Source organism: Monomorium pharaonis, chromosome 3 (assembly GCF_013373865.1).
Source record: "Monomorium pharaonis isolate MP-MQ-018 chromosome 3, ASM1337386v2, whole genome shotgun sequence".
NCBI classification, from domain to species: domain Eukaryota; kingdom Metazoa; phylum Arthropoda; class Insecta; order Hymenoptera; family Formicidae; genus Monomorium; species Monomorium pharaonis.
In genome coordinates this window covers 17,357,592-17,378,965 of record NC_050469.1, presented here as the reverse complement: position 1 = coordinate 17,378,965, position 21,374 = coordinate 17,357,592, and the positions used below count along the sequence as shown (strand labels likewise).

Sequence of the window (21,374 nt, the reverse complement as noted above, 5' to 3'; positions counted from 1 at the left end):
CACAATTATATTTATATTTTACATTAAAATAAAAAAAATTTATTGGAACATTTATAAAATTTGAAAACACATTGTTTGTATTTTTAGTTACAAGTGTACTAGAATCAATCAAAACAAACAATAAATAAAATTTGTATCCGATCGATACATGCAAGATTAATAAGAAAGTTCTTGTCCGAAAAATATCATACAAATTTTAAACACTTTAAAAAAGTTTATTAAATCAGATCTACTATGGTAAACAATGATTTTTATTAATATTTCCAATTCACCTAAGATTCATTTTTTGCAAAAATACATGTATATAACAAAAGAAAGTTTCTATATACATTCAAGAAATTTTATATTTATTTTATAGATCGGAATCCTTCTAAAAAGTTTTTTTACTGTTAGTTTATTTATATATGAATATTACTGTCAGAGTTATTTACATATGTATGCAATAAAAAAAGAAAAAATAAATACGGAAAAATGCATATTTTTAATAATAAACATTTGTCTGTATTCATTCATATAATTGCAGAATTAATGTTTGCATATCAATAAATTTATGTTACGTAAAATGTCAATTTCAACAACATTATTTATTTATAATTTCTTCATTAATCTAAAATATTGCAAAATTGGTTATATTTTATTTAATTATATAAGAAATAAAATTCGTTTAATGTTTACATTTTGCTGCAATAAGGAAATTATTAATTTAATTTAGCAAGCCATTAATTTATTACATTATATTACAATGCTAAACAAACAATATTAATATCAAACAATAAAATATTTTTTATATTTTTTTAAATACATATATACAAATATTATTCAGTAACAATTTTGCAGTTTTGTGACGAGCAAAAGATAAAAACAATTGACCTTTTATTTACCAGTTATAAGAACTGTAACTAGGTATTTTGGGTAAATAATAAATGTAATTATAGAGACCTAATGTATTATTACTCTGAGCATCATAAATATACATTGTACATACCATCGCGAATTATAACCCTCGCTAAAATCTCACGCTCATCATATTCGTCAATTCATTCATGATTTAATGAACACACATTTGATTACTATACGCGTATCGGCAAAAATATTTCAAGTTAACAATAATAAATTGTCGATAAATGTCATTCTCTCTCGTTTTGTAAATTAATAATATACAGATGGCATTAATTTTCAATGTAATATATTTATATAGTATGAAAATAAATAATTTCAATGCCATCGGCTTTGTTTCTGTATCAACCGTGACTGCATCAACTCAGTTATCACGTCCTTGGACATTTCGCAATAATGGATTTTGTACTTCTTCCCGATCGATTATGTTATAACGACACTCTACATCATCATATCTACAGTACATGTTGTACGCATCAAATTAGTATCAATTGATGATCATTCCATCTTATGCCGATTTCACGTAGTATGTATGAAATGGCCAGATAATTATTGAAAAGATGAAACGCGGAGAATTTGTAGATTGTAAAGATCACATGCATCACATCAGCTTCACAGTCAGTGATGTAAACACAGTATATTTCCAATACTCATATTTATAGAAACTGCTACAAGTTTGTTTTTTTGCAGCTGTTAACGATATTGTTACTTTCCGATAACAGCTTGGAACTTGGGTAGACAAAGACCGAACTTGGTTTCTATACCCGTAAAGATGGGTAAAGCTACTTGGTAGCCACCTATATGATCTGGGTTCGTGGATCGAATTTCATCTGCAACTCCCATGGTAGGTACCTTTTGTTCTGAACCAGTAGGTCGGCTGTAAATAATATAAACAGTATTTTATAATTATAAATTAAAACGTAAATATTTCATAATAATAAACAAATTTTACACATTTAAAATTTGTATCAAATGTTTGATAATTAGTTATATCATCAATCTCCATCCTAAATTTTCATAACAATTAGAAATTCTAATTGAAATTCTAATTAAAATTCCTGATCACTGATTGAAGACACATTAGTTTGTAAATATAATTTTGTGATAAAAGCAAAAAATAAAAATTTTTCTTTTTTTTTATTAATGTAAGTTATATGTTTTTTTGTATAATTTGTAGTCAATAGTTTAGCAGAATATATCAGAATTTTCCATCAACTTTATTTCATGAATTAAAAGAGACAGCTGTAAATGTTAATTATAAGATTTTTGCTTAAGATTCTGCCAAACCTATTTCTGCAAAAGATATGTAGAACATATAATACATAGAAGAAATTTAAATTACATAAATTCATATAAAATAAGTCACGTAAATTAAATTACACATTTATTAATTTACCAAGAGGCTAAAATTATCATCATATTTTACTCTACATATATATATGTTTATTTATATATCATTGATAATCAAGTTTAAGGAACACATTCCGTGAAAAGTTATAAAAATTATTATAATATTATAATATATAAAGTTTACGTCAACTTAATCAATGTAATTATTTTTTAAATTCATTCCTAATAAACACCAACTAACACAGTACATAGGGGAGAGTTGCTGAATGCATACCGGTTACCTAAAGCGGTCACCTCTTCAATATTTTATAGTTTTACAATATAAACAATATTTAGAGGAAAGACACCGAATTTGAAACAGTTTCCTAAATTGTAACCCTCTTATTTCTTGGAAACTAAACATCATACCGTATGAATGCCGATAAAAACATGATCCGCTTGGTTAATTAAAGAAATAAAATACATATTTCATACATTCATGCTGTTTTCTACTAGTCCAGGAAAATTGGATTAAAAAAGGACCGTTTAAAAAAAAAATTAATAACTTACGTTTGACTGTGCATAAAGCACAATTAATATGCGTAGATTACGATAGATATGTTTACCACTCGCAAAAAACTGGGGGTTGCAAAATTACAGGTTGAAGTTATGAAAAAAGTTTTTTGCTCGCGCCTAGTAAACAAAAACGGAATCCGAAAAAGTTTCAAATAAAAGTTGTAGGTATTAAATAGACATCCAATAATAAATCTGGTTCATTAAGATCGGTCGATTAGTTTATAGTTAGGTTGTAAAGTAGAAAAAAACCATAAAAAATGCCGTTTCTTAAAAGTTATAAATTGTTTATAACTTTCTTAAAAATTAACTCAAACATTTGAAATTATAGGAAAATATAGCTTTTGTTACGAAAAAAGGGTACCAAATTTCATAAAAAAATATTAATAACTTTTTGAGTAATGTCAATCGTTTATCCAAAACGCGCTCCATCAAAATTTAATTTCTACATTTTTGAGACCATGCACAAACCCGAACAAAAGTTTGTTTTCTTCTTAAAAAGTTGCAGCATCATATATCGGTATTACGAAATGTGTGCAATGCAATTAAGTGCCTCAAATAAACGTGTAAAAAATAAGCCTAATTAACAATTAAATAACTTTTAAAATATTAACGCTATCAAAATGGGTTAAAGGCATTTGAATGGTGCGACTTTTCTTTAAATTTAAAAAAAAGAACATTGTCCTAGGTTGCTTAGAAGTCGAGATAATTTTTTTTCTTTGAAAAATCACTGTTGCTACAGTTATGAATATTAAGAGCTGAAATTTAGACAGCGTCTTATTAAAAAGTTATAGTCTTTCCCAAAAGTTCGAAGCAATTCATGAAGATTGATCACTGTAAACGTGTTAACAAAAGCAGTTAACAAAAGCATCAACTCGAGAGCGGCGACCGGTAGCGCCGCGTACCGCGTCGTCTGCTAGCGCGCGGTCAGACGTGCGTGTACAAAAGTGAATTGGCGCGTTCAAATTACTTCAATTGTCATTATCTCGGGAACCAAGCGTCCTAGAAAAACGATTTTTTAAAATCTGGGCTATCTCGACGAGACAAGATTAATGAATTAAACTATTTTTTTATATTTCCTCAAATAAATGTAATAATTTATTTTTTTAATTATTTATTTGACGCATTAAATACGTATAAATAATTTATTTATCTATGCGGCGTATGCATATGCTATGTGTTAATACAATTTTATTTTTTTATTATTTACATTGCAAGGAATGTATATGTTTTATATTTTTTTCGCATAATTTAGTGCAATTAACAAACATTTAAGTTAAAAAAGAACTTAAAGTTTTAATTAAATTACTATTAATTGTACTAAAGTTCTTTTTTTTTGCACAATTTAAACAATAGTGAGTGTATTATCAATAACATTACCATCATTTCACATGTCTGTAGTTTCGTAAAACTGCTTCTTTTTAATTTTTTTTAAATATTTATTTTATAATGCAGTTGTAAACATAAAGTTGTCGTGTGTGCGTAAATTGGAACACTCCGTGAGATCAGAGGTCTAGTAATGATAATTGTTTCTATGCCGTGATAATAGTAGAGCTAACCCGTGATTGTAACTTTAATATATAACCTATATGTATAATAACTTAAATGTTTCAAGGTGAGATTTCACGAGAGACAATAGACGAGTTGTCTGTTAACAAATATGCTTCTTAAGCGAATCTAACAAAATAACATAGAGTCTATAGAATCACGTAATTTAGGTTAGATGTATAATTAAACAAAATGTAACGTTAGTACTTCAATCGTATACGGGTTTCAAATTAAGCGCCCATTTCGTCAGATGTGTCCTTTTTGACATGTATTACAATAAAACAATAATTATTAAAAAAATACGAAACGATATTATAAAAATTACTATATTATTTGATAAAAAATACTTTCTAACTTAAATTAGTATTTTCAAAAGTGTTTTTTTAACCATTATTTAAGAAATATAATCCAAAAACGAAGTAGTGTTCCAAATTCGGTGCCTTTCCTCTATTAATCAAAATATGAAGTAAATGAGAAATGAGTAATGTAGACAAAAAATTAACAGATTATGTGTCGTTTTACACATGCTAGCAACATTAAAAAAAATTAAGTACAACTAGTGTTAACTTCCCAGCTAGCAGAATGACGCAAACTCTGCGCAAAATTTGCCGCAAACTCCAGCAAACCTTTGAGCAAAATTACGACAAGGTGTGTCCACATTAAGCTTAGCTTTCGCTGCCAAGACTTATCGTAAATATTACGACGCATATTTTATGCAAATAACAGGGTAAAACTTGCTAGTAAAACATAACAACAAATTTGTAGCAAGAACAAGGCAAATCTTGCCATACACAAAGTGATAGCAAATTTGGGGCAAGAACAGGGCAAATCTTGTCGAAATTAAGATCGATAAAAATGAAATATTGAACTGATCAATTCAATTGAATATGTAAATAGTACAATTGTACTTGGTTTTCTGTTCTCGATAAGTCCCTTTTATTCACCCAGTAGGTAACTTTTTTTCACGAGGAATGCACCGTCTCGGAAGAGATACTAAAGTCACCCAGAAATAAAGTTTAAAATCCGATAATGCAACCCTGTTATTTGCATAAAATATACGTCATACTATTTGCGACAATCTTTGCCAGCAAAAACTAAGCTGTTTACGGACACACCTTGTCGTAATTTTGCTGCGAAAGTGTGCTCGACAAGTTTTACTTTGTTTTTGCTACTGATTTGTTATTATTCCGTTTTAGCTAGCCAGGCCTGCTAAAATCACATATCATGAAAGCTTTACAGCAAGGATTGTTTTAATTTTAACAACAATTTTATGACAAGTAATTGTCTTTTGCTTTTTCTTCTAAAAGTTTCGAGCCAATTTACGACAAAAGTTTTTATCACACGATGCTGTAAATAACACAGAAAGATTTGTACTAAGTATTACGTAAGTATTACGTAGAGAAACATATAATTTGCTCCGGCACGATAAAATTTACGCAAATAACAGAGCAAACTTTGCTACACGACATGACAATAAATTTCTGGCAAGAACAGAAAAAATCTTGCTAAGCATGGAATAACGGCAAATTAGTAGCAAGAATAAGGACTTCCGTTTCCGTTTCCAGAGTAAGTTAGACGTGTGTAGTTGTATGCAGTGAATTGAGTGAGATAAGCGGTAAAAGAGAGCGTCGGAGAGGGTAGGATAGCGGGGTGTGGTTGAAGGAGAGCGCAAAGAGTGTGTGGGTGGATAAGTGAAGTGTAGGAAGAAAGGATAGGAGTAAATTAGCGTATTAATTAGGTGAGCCGGGTAATAACAGAATTGAAGCAGGAGTAGGCAGAGACAAGACGGGTGTACGGGAACGTGGGGAGCAGCCACGCCGCCTAATGACAGAGTGGGGAGGTAGAGGATAGTTAAGGCAGATTCAGTAGCAGCGACAAACATGATAGGAGGTACGGATAGAGGTAGAAGCGACAGCTGTACTTCAATTAATGGTATTAGAGGAAGTAAGAGAGTAGCTAGATCGCCGGTGGGAGAAGATGGAGATGAATGGGATAGAAAATTAAGAGATTAGAAAGAGGATATTGTAGGAAGCTTAAAGATAGTTAGATTAGAGATGAAAAAGGAGTTGAAGGAGATTATGGAGGAGCAGGGGAGAAAGATGAGACAAGAATTAGAGGCGTTAAAAAAGGAAATTAAGGATTTTAAGAAGAGAGAATTTAGATAGGAAAGAGAAAGAAAAGAGTTATTAGATGCGCAGGAAGAGTTAAGTAGAAAGACAGAGAAAATAGAGGTAGGAGGAGATAACGTAGTTGACAGAAAGGTCAAGGAGATAGAGAGGAGAATAGAGATGAAGAAAAGAGAAGATAAAAGGAAGAATTTATTAATTAATTAAGGGTGTAGAGATTAAGAAAGGGAATAGGAAGGAGGCGGTGGAGAGGGTGTTTAAGGAGATAGGAGCGGAAGTTATCGTGAAGGGAGTTAGGAGAATAGGTATGGGTGAAGTTAGAGAATGAGGAACAGAGGAAAGAAGTGTGGAGTAGAAGAAAAAGATTCTGAAAGGGAGAGAAGAAAGAATTATGGAAGACTGAACTTGGAAGGAAAGGAAGATGAGATAGAGGTTAGAAAAGATAGCAAGAGTAGAAGAAGAGAAGGGAAAGACGGTATGGTTAGGATATGGGAGGATTAGGAAAGGAGATTGTTAGTGGAAGTGGGATGAAGAGGAGGAAGTCTTGAGGAATGAAAAAAGTGAGTTGAGGATAGAGGATGGGGAGGAAGGGAATATAGGAAGATTGTGAAGGGTAAGTCAGGAGAGGAAAGGTCGTGGGAGGGGAAGGAAGTGAAAATAGCTTTCTGGAATGTGGCAGGGATGGGGAATAAAGATAAAGATTTTTGGGATGGTTTAAAAGAATGGGACGTGATGTTCTTGTCAGAGACATGGGCGGACGTAAGAGGATGGGAAAAGATAAGAAACATAGTACCAAAGGGTTATGAGTGGGGGGTGCAAAAGGCTAGTAGAAGAAATAGAAGAGGTAGGGCGATGGGGGAATGGTTGTAGGAGTAAGAAAGGAGTTAGGTGATAGAGGAAGTGAAATCGTAGAATTGGGCGAAGGATTATTGTAGGTTGGAATTAAGATAGGGAGAAAAAGGTAGTAGGGGTCTATATAAAGGAGGAAGGAAGAGAAAGAGCAATGCAATTACTAACAAGGGAACGGACAGAACTGTCCCTCACCGATTTTAATGAGCTTTGGATATGTTGTAGAACATAAGAAATTATTAGACCCATATTTTTTTTTATCTGCGTATCTCGACGTTTAGGGGTTGAAACCACCCCTCGAAAATAACGCATTTTTTTGTTTTTTGTGAATATCTTTGAAAATATAAGGTTTATGCAAAAATTTTCTATACGAAAGTTTTATGGTATTTTATACTCTTTACAATAGTATATTTAAATTTTTTTTAAATTTCAAATTTTTTAATTTATCCCACTCCCACCCCTTTTTTTCAACATTTAAAAAATTTTGTAAGGACATAATTAAAGAGCATTAAAAGCCGAATCCACCCATATATAATAACATATGGGTTCCATCATTCTCAATTATTAGCAAAACGAGATAGTAATCTCGCGCTGTAGGTGCCGCGCTAGAAGTAGTGTTGCGTTATTTCTTTAGTCGCGTCACACTCAATAACTGCCTCTTTTGCGTATATTTTGATATTAAAACAAAAATGGATTAATCTTAATTATATAATACGCAATAATACGTATTACACGATATAAAGCATAAATGCATATATATAACAAAAGTACCATATATATACGTATGTTCCTACGTACATTTTCATTGTTACAAATGCGAATATAAATTAATATGAAGCAAAATATTTTTTAACATTTAAAACTGCAAATACAATATAACAAAATATATAATATTAAGAGAAAAATATAAAACATAAACTGCAATAACTATTTGCATAATTATATTATTTACACTATATGCACGTAGCATGCTCTGATAATAAAGATAATATAAGTATATAAGTATATAATTTAATTTAATTTGAAGTTTGAAAATACATTTATACGGATGTATATATACATTTTGCATATGACACGGACAAATAACTTTAATATCAGTGTTGATAGAGGAACCGGTTGTTTTAGCGCAAGCGCTTCACGTGAGGCTTCAATAAAATATCCATTAGTAATAGCAAGGAGATCTTTGATCGTACATCTTGCACACGACACCAACGTATAAATATAGTAACAGTGATAGACGGATCGGTTGTCCTCGCGCAGGCGTGAGGCTTCAATAAAGTATCTATTAGTAATAGGAAGGAGATGTTTGGTCCCCATACAATTTTGTAAAAAATCTTACCAGTATTTATCAAATAAAATACAATATTTATAAATTATTCTATTTAATACGAGAAAATATACATGCGTGTTTAATATGTGAAATGTGTTCACGTTTTTATAAATTTGCAAAAAAATTATATGGGGATCAAATATTTCCTTCCTATTACTAATAAATACTTTATTGAAGTTTCACGCCTGCGCGAGAACAACCGATCCGTCTATCACTGTTACTATATTTATACGTTGGTGTCGTGTACAAGATGTACGATCAAAGATCTCCTTCCTATTACTAATGGATATTTTATTGAAGCCTCACGTGATGCGCTTGCGCGAAAACAACCGGTCCCTCTATCAACACTGATATTAAAGTATTTGTCCGTGTCATATGCAAAATGTATATATACATCCGTATAAATGTATCTTCAAACTTCAAATTAAATTAAATTATATACTTATATACTTATATTATCTTTATTATCAGAGCGTGCTACGTGCATATAGTGTAAATAATATAATTATGCAAATAGTTATTGCAGTTTATGTTTTATATTTTTCTCTTGATATTATATATTTCGTTATATGGTATTTGCAATTTTAAATGTTAAAAAATATTTTGCTTTATATTAATTTATATTCGCATTTGTAACAATGAAAATGTACGTAGGCACATACGTATATATATGCTACTTTTGTTATATATATGCATTTATGTTTTATATCGTGTAATACGTTGCGTATTATATAATTAAGATTAATCCATTTTTATGTTTTAATATAAAAATATACGCAGAAGAGGCAGTTATTGAGTGTGACGCGATTAAAGAAATAACGCAACACTACTTCTAGCGCGGCACTTATAGCGCGAGATTACTATTTCGTTTTGCTAATAATTGAGAATGATGGAACCCATATGTTATTATATATGGGTAGATTCGGCTTTTAATGCTTTTTAATTTTTGTCCTTACAAAATTTTTAAAATGTTGAAAAAAAGGGGTAAGGATGGGATAAATTAAAAAATTTGAAATTTTTAAAAAATATAAATATACTATTGTAAAGAGTATAAAATTCCATAAAACTTTCGTATAGAACATTTTTTAATAAATCTTATATTTTCAAAGATATTCGCAAAAAACGAAAAAATACGTTATTTTCGAGGGGTGGTTTCAACCCCTAAACGTCGAGATACGCAGATAAAAAAAAATATGGGTCTAATATTTTTTTATGTTCTACAACATATCCAAAGCTCATTAAAATCGGTGAGGGACAGTTCTGTCCGTTCCCTTGTAAAACAGGTTATAGAATCAAAAGAGAGAGAAACAAAGGTGATTATTGGGGAGAATTTTAATGCTAGAACGGGTAGAAAAGAAGGAAGATGAGGAGAGGATTCGGATAGTGGTGAGGGGGAAGATCAAGTTAGGAGAAAGTCCAAAGATGGTAAGATAGATGAAGAAGGAATAAAGCTGCTGGAATTGATAGGAGAATGTAGATGGGAAATTTTAAATGGAAGGTGGGAGATGAGGAAGGTGAGTATACGTATGTAGGAGACAGAGGGAACACGGTAATCGACTATATTTTAATAGATAGAGAGGCGAAGGAAAGAATAGAAAAAATGAAAGTAATAGATAAGGTAGATTCGGATCATTTTCCAGTGGTGGCAGAGGTGAGGAGTGAAGATGGAGGGGTAAATAAGAAGGGGAGAGGTAGAGAGATAAGGGGGGTTTGGGATGTACAGGGTAGAAAAATGTTCAGAAGAGAATCGGAGGGAAGGATGGAGGAAGAATGTGAGCAGGAGGTAAATGAGGATTGGGATAGGATGTTGAGTAAAATCAAGGAGGCAATGGGAAAGACGGAGAGAGAGAGTGAAGGAAAGGTAGGAAGGGAGGAAGAGGCTGATGGGATGAAGAGTGTATGGAGTTGAAAAGACAGGTGAAGAGGGATTTAAGGCAGTGGAGGAAGGGGTTAGAGGATAGGAGTAAATATATAGGGCTAAAAAGAGAATTCAAAGATCTATGTGAGAGGAAGAAAGAGGAGGAGAATAGGAAATGGGAGAAAAAGGCAGAAAAAGCTAGGAATGAGAGTGAAGTATGGGAGATAGTAAATAAAGACAGGAAAAAGAAAAGGAGGGTGGACGAAGGAATAGGAATGGAGGAATGGAAAAAGTATTTTATGTGTTTGTTAGGTGGAGTAGAGGCAAGAGTGGTTAGAGGAGAGGTGAGAAAGGATGGAGAAGGTAGTAGGAGGAAGGAAGAACAGGTTATTAGCAAGGAGGAAGTGAGAAAGGTGGTGAATAAATTAAAATTAGGAAAAACGGGTGGATTAGATAGAATTCCGAATGAGGTGTGGAGGTGGAAGAGGAAGGCTTGAGGAGTGGATGGAGGATTTTTTGAATAGGGTATGGAAAGGAGAAGAGTAGCCAGAAAAATTGAAGGAGGGTGTAGTGGTGCCGATAGTGAAGAAAGGAGAGGGGAAGCATGTGAGGGAGTACAGGGGAATAACATTAATACTAACACTGTACAAGGTGTACGCAAAGATTTTAGCAGAGAGGTTAAAAGAAGAGATTGAGAAGAAGAGAATAATCCCAGAAAATCAAGCAGGCTTTAGGAGTAAGAGAGGGACAATAGATAACGTATACATATTGAACTACTTAATAAATAGAAGTGTATGCAAAAAAGACGGAAAATTAGTAGCGTAGATTTGAAGGCAGCCTTTGATTCGGTGGATAGAGGTATTTTGATAAAGACGATGAGAGAGAGGGGGATTAGAGAAGGTTTAATAGAGAGAGTGGAAAGTTAATTAAGAGAAACGAAAAGTAGGGTTAGAGTAAGGGGGAGAAGACGGGTAAGGAGTTTTGGACCAGGAGGGGGGTAAGACAGAAGTGTCCACTGAGTCCGTTGCTTTTTAATATATTGATCTCAGACTTAGAATAAGTAATGGGGAGGGTCAAGTGGGGATGAAGATAAGAGGAGAAAGGGTGTGTACATATGCGGATGACTTAGTAATAATAGCAGAAGACGAAGACCAGAAGAGAAGTATGTTGGAAAAGTTAAAAAGATACTTGGATAAAAAGAATTTAGTTTTAAATGCAGAGAAATGATAAGGTTCAAAAAGAGAGGAGGTAGGGAGAGTAGGAAAAGTTGGTGGTGGAAAGGGAATAGGATAGAGGAAGTGAAGGAGTACTGCTATCTAGGTTATGTGTTACAAAAAAATGAGGGAGCAAGAAACGCAGATAAAGGATAGAGTGAGAAGGGCGACGGCAGTGATGGGTCAAATTTGAGAAGAGAAAGTACGAGGGTGATTGGGGAAAGAGGTTGTGGTTATTTGATAGATTAGTAAGGACGGTTATGGGGTACGGAGTTGAAATATGGGGATGGAAGGAGGGAGACAGTATGGAGAGGTTAGAGGAGAGGTACCTGAGATGGGTGCTGGGCTTGGATGGAATCCCACACGCTGGGATATATGATGAGAGAAGAGATACTAACGTATAAATTGAGAGGGAAAGCGGGAAGAAGGGCGTGGAAATATAAAAAGAGGAGGGAGGAGGTAGTGAGCTAACAAGAAAGTATTTAAAAGAAATAAAGTTGAGGGGTAGGTCGGGAAAAGTAGGTAGTGGCTGGAAAGAGGAAAGAAGGAGTTTTTGGGAGGACAGGGAAGGGAATTTGGAGAAGCTAGAGGAAAAAGCGGAGGATAGTATTGAAGCGATATTTAATAAGGATAAACAGATGCAAAGAGAGGAAAGATGGGAGAGAATTCTAGGATCGGAATATAATAAGTGTTATAAATTTGTGAAGGAGGAAGGCATACCAAGATATCTGAGAAAAGGATGGGGAGAAAGTAGATGAAGGAGAATTATAAGGTGTAGATTAAGTAACGAGATGAGAGGCAATAGATATTAGGAGAATGAGGAAAAGAAAAGGTGTAGATTATGTGGAAGTAGCGTAGAGACGTGGGAGGCACGTATGGGGGGAGTGTAGAGATTGGGGTTTGGACAGAGACAGTTGGCAGGAGGTAGTAGGAAGGATTTTGATGGCAGATGGGGAAGAAGAGAGTTGGATTAGGGAGTTGATGAGAGAGAGGGAGAGGATAAAGAGGGACGATGATGGTATGGAAGTTAGAAAAAGTTGTTGATAGAAGAGCAAAGGAAACGGAACTGCACAGAAAGGCGGTGTGTGTGTGTGTGTGTGTGTGTGTGTGTGTGTGTGTTGTGTGTAGAAAGACAGAGTGTGGAGGCAGTAGCGACTGCCGAAACACCTAGGAGTATAGATGTAGGATAGAGATAAGGTAGTTTTTAAGATAGTGATAAGTTTATGTAGAGATTGTAAACCTCAAGAGGACACAATAAAGTTCATTATATATAGTAGCAAGAATAAAGTAAAACTCGCCGAGCATACTTTCATAGCAAAATTGCGACAAGGTGTGTGCGCAAACAGCTTAACTTTTGCTGGCAAGGCTTGTCGCAAATAGTACAACGCATATTTTATGCAAATGACAGGGTTGCATTATGGAGTTTTAACAAGAACCACTATATTTCTGAGTGACTTCACTATTTACTCCAAGATGGCGCATTTCTCGTGAAAAAGATTCACCTATTGAGTGAATAAGAAGAGCTCGTCGAGAACAGAAAACCAAGTACGATTGCACCATTCACATATGATATTGAACTAATCAGTTCAATATTTCATTTTTGTCGATCTTAATTTCGACAAGATTTGCCTTGTTCTTGTCGCAAATTTGCTATCATATTGTATATGGCAAGGTTTGCCTTGTTCTTGCCACAAATTTGCTATCATACTATGTACAGCAAGGTTTCCTCTGTTCTTGACACAAATTTGCTATCATATTTTGTACGGCAAGGTTTGCCTTAGTGTTGTTACAAATTTACTTTATTAGCAAGTTTTACCTTGTTATTTGCATAAAATATGCGTCTTACTATTTACAAGAAGCCTTGCCAGCAAAAGCTAAGCTTAATGCGGACACACCTTGTAATTATGCTGCAAAGATTTGCTCGAATTTGCGGCAAACTTCGCGCAAAGTTTGCGTCACTTTGCTAGCTTGGCAAGATTTTTCTGTTCCTGCCATAAAATTGTCATGTCGTGTGGCAAGGTTTGTTTTGTTATTTTTGTAAATTTTGCATTTTACCGCTCCGAAGCATTCTTGTGATTTCTCTACGTAATGTTTATGTACAAGTTTTTCTCTGTAATTTACAGCATTGTGTGATGAAAACTTTTGTCGTAAATTTGCTCGAAACTTTTAGAAGACAAAGCAAAAGACAATTAATTGTCAAAATTATAATATTGTTGTAATGTTTTCACCATATGTGATTTTAGCAGGTCTGACTAGCTGGATTTTTATCTATTTATATACCTGATAATAATGTAATCACATAATTTTTCACTAAAGTTTTATATTTTTTTAAAAGAAAGGTTTATTATAATATATTTTACATATATAGTACATACATATTTACAATTATTACAAAAATTACATCCATATTTGTATAAAACCTATTAAGTTTCCTAAATCATTTCAAGGATTTCTATATTTCTATTCCTATATGCATATCAATAAAAAAAAGTTAGTTCAAGCTACTTTGATTTCAAGGTCATCTTCTTAATTCTTTTATTGTTAATAATTTATTTTTAAATGTTTGGTATTCCCTTCATTTGATAAATAATAAATAAAATAACACTAGTTTATTATTTTTTTTATTATTCTTAAATTTTTAATTATTTTTACTCATAAATTCAATATTTTCGAAATAGATACGATGTAGGGGACACACAGGTACAATTTACGCGATCGGTTTTTTAAATCGCATCTTTTCCAGCATGTTACAAAAAAGTTTATAATATATTAATTTGTTATTAATAAAAAATTTAATATGTATAATAGGTGCCTTAAAATCGAGTTGCAATTTTAAATGTTTATTTGCATCCCAAATAGTATTAAATGCAAATATAACCAAAAATATTTTAAGTGATACGCATATGGCAAATCTCCCCTAATATATATGCTGTAACTTCACACTTAATATAACTGTTAGGTGCAACATGTGTTATAATATATTTATATTGTTAAGTATGAAAGTATAATATTGATTATGTTACTATTAATTGGTGTTTATTGGGTTTATATTTCTTGAGTTATTGTATATACTTACGATCCTCCAAAATCGACAACAAACAGCCTTTGCAACAATTCATACGTGAAAAGGGTGACGCCAAATTGAGGTGACGATCTGAACACTCGAGCTGTAAGAAAAGAAAATTAAGCAATATTGGATACAAACTACTGGACAAAATTAAAGGAACAAAAGTTTGAAATAGCTCTAAGTTCGTAAAAGTTGAGCAAAAAATCTGACTTTTTTATGTGATGTAGTCTGAAGTGTCGAATTGATCCCTACACAGTCTCCCCGCTATGGGTCCAATAGTTTCGGAGTTACGCCTCTTGAAACAACTTGCTGTCAAAAACAAAAGTTACAAAGTTGCAGTTTGGAAGATACATAGTAACCTGATGCGAAAAACTGCCAGGAAAAATTCAGAAATGAGCTAAATCGGTTCTGTAAGTGTCCCGTAGAGTGTCCCTAGTGCGCCCTGACATCCGCATCCCTTTTCAATCCCGATTTGCCTCCTCTTTGTTCTAACAGTGGAGACAATGTTTTGCACGCGTTTGTTTGAGGACAACTCTCTAACACCGCTCGGTTTTAAAACCGTTAAATGTCGAAGGTGCCATCCGTCTATGATTCCTACTACCCCGTGAAAGTAGATTGAACAACCACCCCTAACACAAATTAACTTCCGCTGGTGCCTCCATGCGTCCGAAAAAATCGGAAATAGGCCAAACCTATAGAGGTTTTTGGTATTACTCTCTGACCATGCACCACATCCAGCTCTTTTAATCTTTACCTGCTACTTCTTTAATCGGCCAACGAGTCGCAATTGCGCCAAGCTACAGGTGATCGCTTCAGGGCACGACTTGCATTCGAGACCAAAAAAATTTTTGTTCTCTCTCCAGCCATCTTGTTTTCATCCCTTCTTTGTGTTACATTTTCTTTCCTCTCTAGATTCCAACCAAAAACCTCTACAGATGCGGTTCAACCTATTTCTGAATTTTCCGGACACACTCTGGACGGACATGGAGGCACTAGCAAAAGTTGATTGGTATTAGGGGTGGTTCAATCCACTTTCGCGAGGTAGTAGGGATCATAGAAGGATGGGACCTTCGACATTTAACGGTTTTAAAACCTAGCGGTGTTAGAGAGTTGTCCTCGGATAGATAAACGCGTGCAAAACACTGTCTCCACTGTTGGAACGAAGAAGTGGCGAATAAGGATTGAAAAGGGATGTCAGGGCGCACTAGGGACACTTTAAGAGATACTTACAGAACCATTTCCGAATTTTTCCTGGCTGTTTTCCGCATCAGATTGCCCTGTATTTTTTAAACTGCAACCTTGTAACTTTTGTTTTTGACAGAGAGTTGCTTCGAGAGGCGTAACTCCGAAACTACTGGACCCACAGCGGGAAGACTTTGTAGGGGTCAAGTCGACACTTCGGACTACATCATATAAAGGTCAGATTTTTTGCTCAACTTTTACGAACTTGACGCTATTTCAAACTTTTGTTCCTTTAATTTTGTCCAGTAGTTTATATATACATATCAGAGATGGGCGAATTTGTGATTGACTATTACCAAATTAAAAATGCTCAAAACAACGAATAATTAAATGTGATTTAATTACACATTATTTTGAACATTTGTAATTAAACACCATTGAATTACTAATTTGTTTGAGCATTTGTAATGAATGTATAAGTAAATAAATTACACTATTGTAATGTAATTACATTTGTGTAATTTAATTACATTTTAATTTTTATTCGAATTGTGTTAATGACAAAGAGAACGTGAGAGTGTACATACTGTACATACTGCAAGAATAATATGTTGTGTATCTAGCGGAGAAAGCGACATTTTTTAGACGAGCGTGAAGTTTGCCTTCTGCTTGGGCGGCAAATATATTTAACATTTTATTTGTAAATTAAATTTACATGTATGGAATAACAAAGAAATATTGTCGTTTATGTGAAAACGTATCTTTTTTAATAATTGTTTCTTTTATAGAATTTATTCTTTTACACAGATAAATTTTTAAAAGTTTGGAAAAAAGTTAAGTTTATGTATTTCAAAAATGTCTAGTTAAAATTAAGAATTAAAATTTAAAATTAAAAGAGTTAAAAATGTTGTCTACAAAATAAAGAAACGAATACGTTGGCTTATTAAAAAATAATTTCTTTTTATTAAATGCAATAAAATTGTGAAACTTGTTCTGCAGCATACAACACAAGTATAAAATATAATATAAATATCCAATAAAAATTAAAACATTAATTTAAATTAACGTTTAATTGAAAAAATTCAAGCATTAAAATTCTCTAATTTGTATTTTTAGTTGAGAATTAAAATCTGTATTTTCTCAATGAACTAAAAAACTTTAACATCCAATTTTTTATTGTATTTTTATTTTCAATTAAGAATTAACATCTTAATTCCATATTTTATAAAAAAATATTCGAGAAACTTAATAAGATACTTTTGTGAGCTTGAAAATTACTACAATAGTTTTGTATCTTATAAAAACTTCTTCATGACACTTATACTTAAACAATGTAATTATCACATTTATGACTCTGCTTTTTGGCTTGCAATAATGCTGATATGTTTTGAAGAAAATGTTTTGTGGAGTAGCAGTATACTGTTTATTCGCGGAAAGAAGTCTACTACATATAGGAAACAGTCATACCTCTCTTATGGCAAATTCAGACAGAACATAATTCGAATGATAAAGCCAAATTTCTATCACTCCATCGCGCAATGTCTGAATTTACCTTTAAAATTGTTGAAATAAACTGATCCGAATCTTTAAGAATATTTAATTTAATTGTAAATAAGTAATTAAAATTACACAAATGTTATTAAATTACACAAATGTAATTACATTACAATAGTGTAATTTAATTACTTTGGACATTCATTACAAATGCTCAAAATAATGAGTAATTAAATGAAACTTAATTCCAAATGCTGAAAATAATGGATAATTAAATGGATTTCAATTACAAATTATAAAAGTAATATGTAATTGAATGTGTAATTTGGAGACAAAAGTATTTGCTGCCACCCAACTCTGATACATATATACATACATACATATATATATATATATATATATATATATATATATATATGTATATATATAGGTTTGAACATGCATTATTTCAAATTCTTTGTCCAAATAAAGATTTAAGACGTTTTAATGGCAAGCATGTTAATATAATAGCTATTTTTCAAGATTATGTATGTGTATGTATGGGTGTATAGGGTAATTCCGGTATTTATACCGTGTTTCTTCATTGTATTATAGAAGAGAAAGACTGAAATTAACTTACGCAATCATCCTGTTATACATCTTTATGTATTATAATAGTATTGTATTAGAGGATAGAAAGCGTCGTAGTGTGTGGAGGTGTGGCATTGTATCGCTATATAGATTTTAGAATTTTGGTTATACGAAATTAGTAACCCGAGATACCACATCATTGCATTCAAATCAATTCTTGTCGAGACTTCGAGTTTGATCCTTCTGAGCGATACACGTCACTCTTTGTATTCTGATTACTAAATAGTAGTGTTGAGTTAACCCGGTAAATTCATTATCCTTACACTCATCCGCTACAGAGGTGAGATTGTGGGCTTCAGTTTTGAGATCGAAAGTGGAGGATGGAGGAATGGAAAAGAGTTGGGAGGTGAATAATTATGGAGAATGTGTCGAGGGATACAGGTCCCACATAGAAATGAAACCTCCAATAGACGTCCATTAGACGTCTGCCATGGAAGTTTGAACTTTCAGTGGATGTCCATTAGACATCCAATATAGAGTCATTAGAAATCCACAGTTCCGCATTGCGTACTTCTATTAGACCTCCATTGGACGTCGTCAAACAGGTCTATTAGACGTTGTGTGGATTATTAATAGAGGCTTCACAGAACCTCAATAGATGACTCACGGATATTTTGTGGATCATTAGTAAAGGCTTCATGGAGTCTTGATGGACGATTGACGGATGTATCGTAGATTATTAGTAGAGACTTTACAGAGCCTCGATGGACGACTAATGGACGTTGCGTGGATTATTAGTAGAGGTTTCAGAGAGTCTTGATGGACGATTGATGGACGTTTCGTGGATCATTAGTAGAGGCTTCACGGAGTCTCGATGGACGACTTAACCGACGTTTCGTAGATCATTGGTAGAGGCTTTACGGAGCCTCGATGGACGACTGACGGACGTTTCGTGGATCATTAGTAGAGAATTCGTGGAGCCTTGGTAAATGATTAATGAACGTTACGTTATGGATCAACAGTAGGGGATTCATAGAAGGATAGATGAGATGTATTGTAAATAATAATATTAAAAGATGCAAACAATATATTTATATTTAATAAAAGCATCACCAAATACAGGACAAAAATATAGGAACTCCACTATACTTCGCAGCAACTAATAACGACAATATACACATCTGTGCCAATGTTAAGTTTCAGGCAATTTTAACTAGAAATTTATATTTATATACATTCATATTTGAATATAATCAGCCGCGGCTATCCTCATGAGCATAGCTAGAATTACTACACTATTCTATATAAAATATGGAAAATAACATATTATAATACATATAGTATATATTTTTTTATAAATGTTATAACATTTTGTAATCGATACTCATAGTCTGGTCTTACTTAAACCGTTTTACAAGTACATACGGTCTTCGTACGTTATTTGCCCATAAGATGGCTGTGTAAGTACAGTCTTAAGACTGTGCTCACAATCTTAAGTTGAGAACAAACTATGAATATTGGTCTTATTAATCCAGATTGTTAACACAGATATCTGAAACATATTTAAAATTTATTATAATATCGAATTATCACAATGGCTTAGACACGATAAACAGAATAAAAAATAGAAAATGAGAATAAGGAATTGTTATTCAATATATTGAATAAGAAGCGTTTCCTATTCTACATACTGATGTTTGTTATTGGGCGCGTTTAGCAAACGGAGCGGATCAGAGAGTGCTCATGTAATTCTTTACTATGATTGATTTCTCTTTCTAAATCCAACAAATCCAACTAAAGCAAGAACCAATCGTATTAGAGAATCAGTGAGCGCTCACTGATCCGATCTGTCTGCTAAAGCGCCCAATAACAAACATAAATATATAGAATAGGAAACGCTTCTTATTTAATATATTGAAAAACAATTCCTTATTCCCATTTTCTATTTTTTATCGTGTCTGAACCATTACAATAATACAATATTATAATAAATTTTAAATATGTTTCAGATATTCGTGTCAACAATCTGGATTAATAAGGCCGATATTCATAGTTTTTTGTCAATTTAAGATTGTAAGCACAGTCTTAAGACTGTACTTACACAGTCATCTTATGGGCCAATAACGTACGAAGACTATATGTACTTGTAAAACGGTTTAAGGGGGATTCTGCTTTAAAAGGTTCAAAAAATCGATTTTTTTTTATTGCTTAAATTTATACCTAATATATCTAAGAATATGTACCCAAAGTTATAGAGGCTAATTCGCAGTATTTTCGAAGATACAGCACTGAAAGCGGTGGGGCGTCGAGCAGGTATGCGAGCGCTCGGGCAGACTGGAGCGCGCATGCCTTTTCCCTCGATCTACTACTCCGAATTTTATACTTGAAAAAGTTCAACGGTCGTTCGGAACAATATTTTGAGTTCGTAGCAGTGCCGTGTCGAGTAATAGTACGGATTATAAAGGTATATAATACCTCTCTGTGTACGTGCTTCTACTGAGCTGCTTCTAGCGTCAACTTCTAGCTAACAATCTATTATGGTTTGACAATTAGAAGAAATATTAATTCTGTCCAAGACATGAAAAAAGCTATAATGGCAACGCTGGATCATTATTGTTCAAGTGATAAATCTCCTCGCCAGGAGAATTGTCCGACAGGCGCCGACAGGTGTAAATGGCGCAAAGCTGAAGCCACGAATCAACTTGCATCTTTGAAGCATCCTGCTAGATTAATTGATGAAAACGTCGAGGAACACATTTGCCCAATCTACAAAGACCTTTTAAATGACGAACTTTTAACGCGATGCTTAGGCGGGCACACGCAACATTCAAACGAATCTTTTAACTCGACTGTCTGGCGCATGAGCCCGAAACATCTAAATTCTGGCTAAAAAGTCATTGAAATAGTTGTGTACATGGCTGCAGGAATGTTTGACGAAGGATATTTTGCAGTTCTGAGTACAATGCAGTTGCTCGACTTGAAAGTCGGCCAGACATGCAAGATGTTTGCGGATAACGGATCAAGAGGCAAAACAGGCGTCAGTCTTTTTCCAGCAAGGAAGCTCGTACGGCCCGTAGACTTGAGCAAATTCATCAGAACGAGTTTTTTGAGGAAGCTGAAGGTCTGCTTTATGGAGCAGGAATAGCTGATTAGCGTATTATTACTGTAAGTAATCGAAAATTAATATTTTTTCTGATCGAAAACTTTGAAGCGCGTTTTCTCTAGTTTTCATTTTTTACGATTATTACAAACTGGTGGGCGTGATTGCAAGAAAAGCAGACGATTAATCAAAACAAACCAAAGTTTGTCAGCTTCAGTTTTGTATCCTTTTCTATTT

The 21,374-nt window shown here is 33.2% G+C and overlaps 1 protein-coding gene and 1 long non-coding RNA gene across 11 annotated transcripts in view; one reads left to right on the top strand and one right to left on the bottom strand.

The window, feature by feature from the left end:
• Nucleotides 1–702: 702 nt before the first annotated feature.
• Nucleotides 703–21,374, bottom strand: part of LOC105832211 (calcium-binding mitochondrial carrier protein Aralar1) — a 261,123-nt gene continuing 240,451 nt past the window's right edge. For 7 of the 10 annotated variants that reach the window (XM_036284216.1, XM_036284212.1, XM_036284213.1 and 4 more), the window contains 2 exons: nucleotides 14,801–14,891; nucleotides 1,603–1,774 (listed from right to left, as the gene is read on the bottom strand). In XM_036284216.1, coding sequence (XP_036140109.1) covers nucleotides 1,603–1,774; nucleotides 14,801–14,891 — 263 coding nt within the window. Of the gene's footprint in view, nucleotides 1,775–14,800; nucleotides 14,892–21,374 lie in introns of all 10 variants that reach the window. The other 3 variants (XM_036284219.1, XM_036284211.1, XM_036284220.1) reach the window with 2 other exon arrangements.
• On the top strand, nucleotides 1,792–6,548 carry LOC118644775. Its single transcript, XR_004962546.1, has 2 exons — nucleotides 1,792–4,995; nucleotides 5,500–6,548. It is a non-coding gene; the product is annotated as an uncharacterized LOC118644775 (long non-coding RNA).